At 31.4% G+C, this 9,856-nt stretch overlaps 1 protein-coding gene across 1 annotated transcript; it reads right to left on the bottom strand.

Annotated features, from left to right (window-relative positions):
• Positions 1-9,202: 9,202 nt before the first annotated feature.
• LOC139504987 (ankyrin repeat domain-containing protein 34B-like) lies at positions 9,203-9,550 on the bottom strand. The gene has a single exon (XM_071294858.1). It carries the CDS (start codon positions 9,548-9,550, stop codon positions 9,203-9,205), a length of 348 nt encoding a protein of 115 aa, XP_071150959.1.
• Between the last annotated feature and the right edge of the window lie 306 nt (positions 9,551-9,856).

Genomic DNA, 9,856 nt, shown 5'->3' with positions numbered 1-9,856 from the left:
AACGTCTACGGCTAGAATGATTTTCAAACACATGAAAATTAAAAACCCGCTTTCACCACAATCCAAATGATTGGTCCACGTAAACACGTGTACAACTACACATAACAAAACCTGTCAAAAATATATACCGTTCTTATAAAACGTTCCTTTTAGACAACATTTTCCCGCTATACTCTGAAACGCGGGAAAATACATTTCCCCAGTTAACATTACATACACTCTGCAGTTAAAGTTTTTAAAACATTAGAATTTATAAACCATCCTGTATTTTTACCCAATTTTGACAGAAGCTTCTTACAGTACTAGTCAAAAGATAGTATCTAGAGGAAAATTTTAATATTTTTTCCTCATTTTTGTTGAGCCTGCGATTAACAGCAAAAGAAGACTATTTGTTCTCCAAAACCCTTACAATTTTAATAGCTTAATACATCAATAACCCATCTCCAGCTAGGGGTTGAATTGAAGGTATTCAATGAGGTCCAAATATTCACTCGCAAGTGCACAACTCATCAACCTTGTTTCTCAGCTAATTTAACAAAATAGAACCAGATTGGCTGCTAACAGTGAATTATAATTTCACTATATCATTTTTATTAATGATTTAACAACAAGAAAAAGATATTTTTTTTTTATATCTATCAAGCTAATGACATAACTTTATCTTATCTTTATAACGGTAATAAGTCTAAATATTCTTCAAATTCAAAGTTTTCTTTAAAAAGTTAAAACATAATGCTTTGGGAGAATTTTCCATTTCGATTTCCATGTCTGCTGAAATTGGTAAAAAAATATCTGTATAATGGTCAACTATAACCATTTTGGATTAAAACTAAAGTTACTCTGATTTAACCAAATATTTGAAAGTCCATATTTATTCAATAGACTTTTTTATACAAATCAACCATTCAAAATTTTAAGAGTACTAACTGATCTTCTAGTTAGTATTACCATAACTTTTGATCATCTAACCATAATACAACATTGTTTTAGCAGTCAGTAAATAGGTGTCAAAATTCATTTTAAAATTAGTAATTACTGGTAATAACTGGGCTGTTTAAGGAATTACTTGTATTAACTAAGTGCATCGGGAATTACCTGTAATTCCTAAATTTTAGTAATTACATGTAATTCCTAATTTCACCTATTTACTGTAACATATACATTGACAATTTTGAGGTAGAGTTAAGGTTTCACAAGCATGTTTAAACCAGCCAATTCAGTATGTGCATGTCCCAATTGCAAGTAAGTAGCTAGTGATTCAATGGTAATCATTGATTCAAGTTTGTTATCTGTGTTATTCGTTGTTTGTTTTGTATGAAGGTTACAAACGAAAATTGAGGAAGTTACAAGATTTTATAAAAAGAGTGAAATCGGAAGCCTCTACAGGATAAGCGTCTGATTTACATCCATTTGTCACAGGTTTTGTTCTATAGAGGATGATAATTTGAATAAGTATAAAAAGGTGCTGATTTAAAGTGTATGTCTAAACTAGTAAGATATGTTTACAAATACTTTAAAGAAGAAAATGAAATTAAGAAAAAACACCACTTAAAATTATAAAAAATATCGTCTTGTGATTCTTATAATCATCCATGCCTCTTTTGAAAACTAATGGAGGTCTCTGAATTTTTTGAGATACAGGTGAAATGATACATGCCATTGAACAATTATCAAACGATATTTATACTTTTATTTTTTTTGTCAGAACTATTATAGCTGAACATTTGCAGTTCAGAATTATTTTCTTAAATGATGCCTCTCCACTATTTAGTTGATGTGTTAACTTCGGTTTTAGTTTATAAACGGTATTTGTTTTCTCTCTATCGATTTATGACTTTTGAACAGCGGTATACTACTGTTGCCTTTATTTATCTTGTGGTGTGATGTCTCAAGAAAAGACGAAACTGTTTTTATTCATTTGTCTTGATTATTTGAAATCAATCAGAGAGTTGAACTTCACATTCATATATTCGATTGCTACATAAGTTTATATTTCTTATCAATAAAAGTGCACTTTTAATTTTCATATTCAAGTTCCTAAAACTTAGACAAATTGAATTTACATTATGAAAGTATTGCAAAATACAAGTGACATAAAACTCGTAAGACAAACATAAACTATCAACGCTGTGGCTATATAAAGATAAGAGATCAAATACAAACAATACTATACAAAACATAGCATAGTCACAGCTCAAGACTAGATAATAAGAACCCAATCAAAAACTGGGGATGATCACAGGTGCTCCGGAAAGGTATGAAAAACACAGCATAGTCACAGCTCAAGACTAAACAATAAGAACCCAATCAAAAACTGTGGATGCTCGCAGGTGCTTTGGAAAGGTATGAAAAACACAGCATAGTCACAGCTCAAGACTTAACAATAAGAACCCAATCAAAAACTGTGGATGATCGCAGGTGCTCCGGAAAGGTATGAAAAACACAGCCTAGTCACAGCTCAACCCTAAACAATAAGAACCCAATCAAAAACTGTGGATGCTCGCAGGTGCTTTGGAAAGGTATGAAAAACACAGCATAGTCACAGCTCAATACTAAATAATACGACACAAATCCAAAACTGCGGACGATCGCAGGTTCTTCGGAAAAGTATGAAGACCCTGCTTCACATTTGACATACTTTTAATACTTAAGTATTTGTATATCGTTAATACATATATGACACAATTGTAATGAGATTTATTTCTCGATATAGGCAGATGTGGTAAGAGTGCCAATGAGACAACTCTCCATCCAAATAACAATTTATAAAAGTAAACCATTATAGGTCAATGTACGGCCTTCAACACGGAGTATTACTAGTGTAAAACCATTCAAACGGGAAAACCAACGGTCTTATATATAAAAAACGAGAAACGAGAAACACGTATAAATTACATAAACAAACGACAACTACTGTACATCAGATTCCTGACTTAGAACAGGTGAAAACATTTGCAGCGGGATTAAACGTTTGAATGGTACAAAACCTTCTCCCTTTGTCCTGAAACATAGTATAACATCACAACATAGAAAAACACATGATAAAATATATCAATTGGAAGGCTTAATTCAATCAAAAAACGTAAATTAACACACTATGAACGTATAAATTTGATCTGCGATACCTGAATGCAAATACATAGTTAATAAAATATTAAGGAAAACATTAAGGCCAAAAAGAAAGCAAACATGTCCAAACAGAGCCATGGCAAGACACTACCGCGAAATATTTAACAACCCTTAAAAAATAATCACTTTTGAAAAAAACGGTTCTCATAATATATACAGGTAAATGAAAAATAACTTTGTAGTTTTAAGCTATTTTTCAAAGTAGTTTTTATCTTCTTAAGCCGTAAATTTAGACCATGTTACATCAGACATTACAAGTGCAATCTCAGATATGTACTCAGTTGGTATTGTTGTTGTTGGGATGTATAAATTCCCTGCTACGTCCAGTGGGTTTGTGTTACTTGTTTTACTGCTGTGCATCGATCTGATGGTTTGAGCCCTTTGAAGGAACCATCTGAAACAGTTTTTTGTAAATAAACGATTTACTTTATTTTTTTGTATAATTTTGCCGGGTCTCAACTTATCAAGTCATAGGCAACCTTTTATATTTCATTTCCTTTTTTAAGTGGAGAGGGTTGGCCATCTGGGAACGAGCTGGGCTGGAGCTACATGTATGGTAAATCGTACGTTATTTCTATGACACGCTAACACATGATGGAAGTGTTTAACACATAAATAAGATGTCGAAGTTTCGTTAATCATTTGACCTATTAGGAAATAAAGCAGTAATGTACAATGAGAAAAAAATGACCGTCATAAAAATTTACTAACCCCTTTTCATTGCAGTCCTTACTAGAAAAAAAATGAAAATAACACGTATAGATTAAATGCGTCCGCAATGCTTTTCTGGATTTACCTTCATCAGAATAGCTCAAAGCCGAATATTAAAAGCCAGAAATGTATATAAAAAAAACCGAAACATTTGAAGACCTACATAATAGAAAATGACCTAAAATAATAGTTAAATTATTCTAAGACTAACTTTGCTTGAGGGAGTTGAAACCTTAGTTTCTTTATAATTCAATTATAAAATGGCAAATTTAGAGAGGTTTGTTATTAATCAAATCAGTATCGAAGTACAGACAAATGATTATCATTTGTGACATATATGTGCAAAGGAATGTAATCCGTATCTTTCATAAATTTAATACACAGAAGTTTCAATGGTTCAATATAATTTCTCTTCTGTGTATCCATGCCAACAACCTTCTTTCATTTGCTATAAAATTTTGAAAAAAAGATGCAAGTATTGGGTGTCTCACATTTTCCAACAAATTCGCCAAAAGTAGCATGACTTTAATCAAAACCTTTCCTGAAACTATAAACATGTATCTTTTCAGAGATCAAATAAAATGATATGACCTTTGTCACAATGTTCGTAATCTTGCTTGAAAAGGATATTGTAACCCCCAAATTTAATTATCTGCAACTCAGCATGTAGAAATCTCAATTATAAAAAGGCTTACAAAAATCTCATTAAAAATGCACCATACGTATTTGTGATATGCATTTATATATACGTTATGTCTTATTTGCCTTGTTTTTTAATATATGGGTTTTGCACATCAATTTATTTACATGTAAATTATTTTTTCCATGAGCTTATTTTCAGTTAAGCGGCAGATAATCAAATTTAGACCATGTTTCATCATTCATTGCAAGTGCATTCTCGGGTAATGACTCAGCTGGAACTACATATAAAAAAGAAGATGTGTTATAATTGCCAATGAGACAACTCTCCACAAGGGACATGTATGGTAAATCGTACGTGGTGACAAGTACATACTAACACAGGTGTAAAACACATAATTGAGGTGTTGAAGTTACGTTTGATAATTGACATATTTTGTTTTATTTGACGTATGAAGACACTAGTTTGTAATATACAATTAGAAAAAAAATCACAATTGAACATCATAAATGTTACCAACCATTATTCCTTTTTGTCTAACTAGGTTATTATTTGTGTCATAAATTTACATATGTTTGTAATCAGTATTCTCCACTTGATTTACAGTAGTTAAAAATGTCCAATAAAACTCTTTGGTGCAAAATATGGTAAAAGAGTTGTGTGGATGTTTCATATGTCACCACAAAATCGGCAAAACAGAATGTCAGTCCCTTAAAATGATACATTTCCTGAAACTATTTACATGCATATCTCCAGAGATCAAATAAACATCGTGTCTTTTGTCTCCTTTTTTTGTATTCTTGCTTCAAAAAAATATTGTGACGCAGAATAAATTTGTAATGGATGAGCCCAAATTTAATTAACTGCCACTCTGACATACTTACACATTATGAAGGTGTTGATGGTACGTATATTATTTGACATATGGTTTTATCTCACATTACAGAAAGTCAAGACATTATGTTGTAAATCTTAAGGTTAATGGCGACAAATCACAAAATTTTGGCCACCAATTAATCTATTTTATAAAGTTGTTAGGTCGTGGAATTCTAAGAAAGCATGGTCTTTTTTTTTGTTGTTGAAATGTCGGTTTCAGCTACAAAATGTTTTATTTCGATTTAATTGTGCGTGCTTTATTTGTTTTTTGCTTTCGACTTCATAAGCGAAACCCTTTCAGACAGATTTTTTTTTTTTTTTTCTTTTGTACCGTTGTTATGCCAATGTTCCAGATTTAAGGAGTCTTTTGAACGTTCATTAATTTAAAATTCATCACACCAATCGTCAGTTCGTGTCTGCCATATTTGTTTTTCATGCTTTATTTTACCATTAATTAAACCGTTTGTTTTCTCTTTAGATATTTTTAACACTTTTAAAACAGAGCCCGTTTATAGACACAGAAAACACTTTACGGCAACAGTTGTTACCAGCCTGCTTTTTTGTTACCTTTGTTTGGTATCTTAAACATGCAACACAAAATCTTAAGTATTTGAGTTTCCTTATATTGTACTCAAAGTAGATTGTTAACAGTCAATTTGTCTTATTTTAAATAATAATAATATAATATTTGAAAGTGTTGTGATATGTTAACATGCAAGAAATAAATGTTAAGTAAAATGGGATGTATCTTTATTATTTATTATGTTATGAAATCTAAGTGGATGTTTGGTGACTTTGAAGTTCTAACAAGAATACAATCAATTTTGTCATTCGACATTCGACTTAACATAAATCGTCTTTCAAAATCTGAATCGGTCTAGGGATATTTCGTCATCGATCATATTAAACGAAAAGATTATAGCTTCACGCAAATTTTATCTTCTCGTTCAAACGATGAAGCGTAAACGTTTTAGTCAACAATTACCAACAGTTAAAAAAAAGTAAATATTTTGAGCAAAACTTTATACTTTTCAGTATTACAAAAAACAAAAGATCCAGTCAATAATAGATGATTAATTGATTAATCGCAAAGCGCTCTTATGGAAAACCTTGTCAGCGTGATAAGGAACAACGTTCATAAATAAAGAAACTAAAGCAGAATTTAGAAGCAGTCGCATTACAAATCTGACACACTACAAACATGTCTTGCCATGTTCAGTTTTAATATTTAAGCAAAACGAAGACAACACAATAAATAAACTATCGATTGGTTCGTTTTAGACATTTATAATAATAGCACACGTGAAAGTTTTCATCTATATGTTCAGCTCATATACTGATATCACAGTCAATTTTGTCAGCGTAAAAAAAAAACACTCCTTCACATTGCAAGCTGCTAGATTTTCTACCTGATATCCGCTGTCAAAGACGGGCAAAAGATAAAAGAGGACAGTCAAACTCATAGATAGAAAATAAACTGATAATGCAATGGCTAAAAACGAAAAAGACAAACAGACAAACAATAGTACACATGACACAACATAGAAACCTACAGACTAAGCAACACGAATCCCACCAAAATATGGGTGCTCCAGAGGGTTAGGCAGATCCTGCTCCACATATGACATCCGACTCGTTTTAGAATGTGGTGTATTAAAGTCGTTTATGCGATTTACACCTTATTTATTATTGTATTTGAATATGCAGCCAGAGTGAATTTCCAATCATGGACTGGCAGTAATAGAGAACTAACACTGTTACGTTGTATCAATCTCCTATTTGTTTATGTTTATCAGAACAAAAATACAGATAACGAATTGTGTTTGTTTTCTTTTTATGTTTGCAATATTATTTTTGTTTATTCACTCAAAGCGAGTTTGGTTTTTGCATACAATCCTCCAGTGTGTTATTTTTAGATATATTTTCGCAGTTCATACGACATTATATAGATTATTGACACAAATAAATTTCTGTTTACATAAATGCTATCACGACCAAGGCATTTATGAAAGAAAAACATTGAATTATCAGGAGATGACAAACTCATTGATCACAATTAAAAAAAGATAGGAAGTAATCAAAATATCAAAATGCGATCACAATACAAAGGTCAAATATTTACAAATACAATCAGCGCTAACATCAAATGTCGAAGAAAAAACAGCAATCTACAAATCACTACATTAAAACAAAGAATACCTGTATAACTTGTGACATCTGAAATAAAAACCAAGGAATTTGTTGTCAGAATTAGTTGATATTAATCAGCAGAAGACAAACTTATTGATCACAATTTAGAAAATAGACAGTAAAGAAATACAATCTGCAGTCAGAACACAAAGCCTATAGAATTACAAACATCATCACAGCTAAAATAAAATGTCAAGGAACACACAGCAATCTACAAAGCACTACATCAACTAAAGATCACTTGTTTTTTACTCATATCAAAACAATAGCCATCGATCATAACATGCATAAGGATAAAAAGAAAGAGAAATAATTGTTCAATCAGTTTAACCTGGAGCTTGCATGTCAGTAACTGATAGTAGTCTTTTGTTAATCAATAGACCATTGACATTTTGCTTATTCTATTTTTAACCTAATCTGACATCGGACTCGGATTTCTTTTAACAGAGTTTTACTGTGCATACTGCTGTGTCTTTGTTGTCTAAATTAACTAGAGGTATAGGGGGAGGGAGGAATTCTCACTAAATATTTTTAACCTCGCCGTATTTATTTGCCTGTTCCAAGTCAAGAGTATCTGACCTTTGTTAGTCTTGTATAATTTTTAAAGTAGTTCATTTATATGTTTTGGATTTAGTATGACGTCCATTATCACTGACCTAGTATACGTTTATATTTAGGGGCCAGCTGCAGATGTAAGGGAATGTCTAGCCTTGATAGATAAGTGTAAGAAACAGTCAAAACTAATTAAAAAAAAGGAGATATGAGACACCTGGACAGATTTTATCTGTTTCCAAATTAGGATAGCACCTATCTTTTTTTTCGGAGATATGACTTCAATTTTCATTATTATGATCCATTTACATCAACGCTCTATACAAATCATCATACGAAAAGCAAATAGTGGAATATTATATCAACTGGGAAATAAATACTTCATATGTTTGCGTTGATAGAATGTTATAACTAAAAATTACTTTTAAATAATATCTAAATTAAATTATATTTTATAAACAGTACACCCTGTTTAACCTTTATCAAGACTGCTTAAACCTAAACATTTGAAAGCCGGGATGCGTACCAGTTTGGAGCTTGATGACTCTCAAAGGAATAACATTTTAGTAAGAAAACATTGAATTTTACTTTCGATTTTTATGATATGCTTTTATTGCATAAAGCAGTTTAACGACTTTTATTTCAATTAAATTTGGTATGATCAATACCATAACTATACTTTGGTATGCTTGATATTTAGGAAACGAAGGTTAATATGACAAAATAGATCACAAGAATATTTCTGATTTTATATTTTTAATATCAATATATCAAGGAGAAAATTGATTCATACAACAAAGCTACATTAACAAGATCTCTTGATTCCGAGGACAAAGTCACTAAAAGTTTGATAAAGGTAAGGATGACATCTTTATATAAACAGAAGAACTATGTCATAGGACAATGTGCATTTGTCGTAATCACTACTGCATACTCGACCTCCTTCCTCTTGCAATATCACAAAACATAATTTGTAACAGGATATTTCCTAGCCGTGCGAATAATGGCGGAAGTAACTATTGTATCATTTCATACACATAGGAGAAACATATACTGAATATACCCATTGACAAATGGTATATGATGTTCAGATAGATATCGTGTTTATGAAATACTTTCCAAAATATTAGCGATGTCTTCGTGGCCATTTTTTTCCGCATACATAAGTGCCGTCCATCCATATATATCAAAGCTACTGACTGCACAGTTATTGTCAATAAGAAACTTCACAAATTTGGCTCGGTCTTTTTCAACAGAACTCGATTTTCTACATGATGTCTGGTTGTATCGACAGGTTTCTATAAGTGGTGTGCTGCCAAAGTAGTTGATACAGTCTACTGGTTCGCTTCTTGAAATTATTTCTGCAGCAAGCTTAAATTTCTCTTCATTGATTGCCTGAAATAAAGCGCCGATGTTGTCATTTTTGTTATCCTTGGTAAATCCTGCTCCCATTTCTATTAAATATTAGATCGAAGATGTGAGTCTATTCTATATTCGTTTTCAAATTATATACTGTTATATTCTTGTCAAAGTCAGGTCTTTTAAATGAACTGTTTACTGCGTCATTATATTAGATAAACGTTCGACTTAACCACATGGGTTGCCTATGACATTTAGAATGACACCGATTGTGAAATACAACAAGATTTTAAAGACCGAAGTATATTATGACAACAATCATTACAGGATCAAGAGTAAACTATTACATAAATCAAAAGATATTTAGTAGACAATTAAAATCAATCACAATCGATTACA

The sequence above is a fragment of the Mytilus edulis genome, unplaced genomic scaffold (genome assembly GCF_963676685.1).
Source record: "Mytilus edulis unplaced genomic scaffold, xbMytEdul2.2 SCAFFOLD_558, whole genome shotgun sequence".
Classification (NCBI taxonomy): domain Eukaryota; kingdom Metazoa; phylum Mollusca; class Bivalvia; order Mytilida; family Mytilidae; genus Mytilus; species Mytilus edulis.
Note: the sequence above shows the minus strand (reverse complement) of the source record. Positions and strands in the feature narration are given on the sequence as shown.

Excerpts from the sequence above, each read along its gene's own strand:
- LOC139504987 (XM_071294858.1), bottom strand. The coding sequence starts at position 9,550 with ATGGGAGCAGGATTTACCAAGGATAACAAAAATGACAACATCGGCGCT.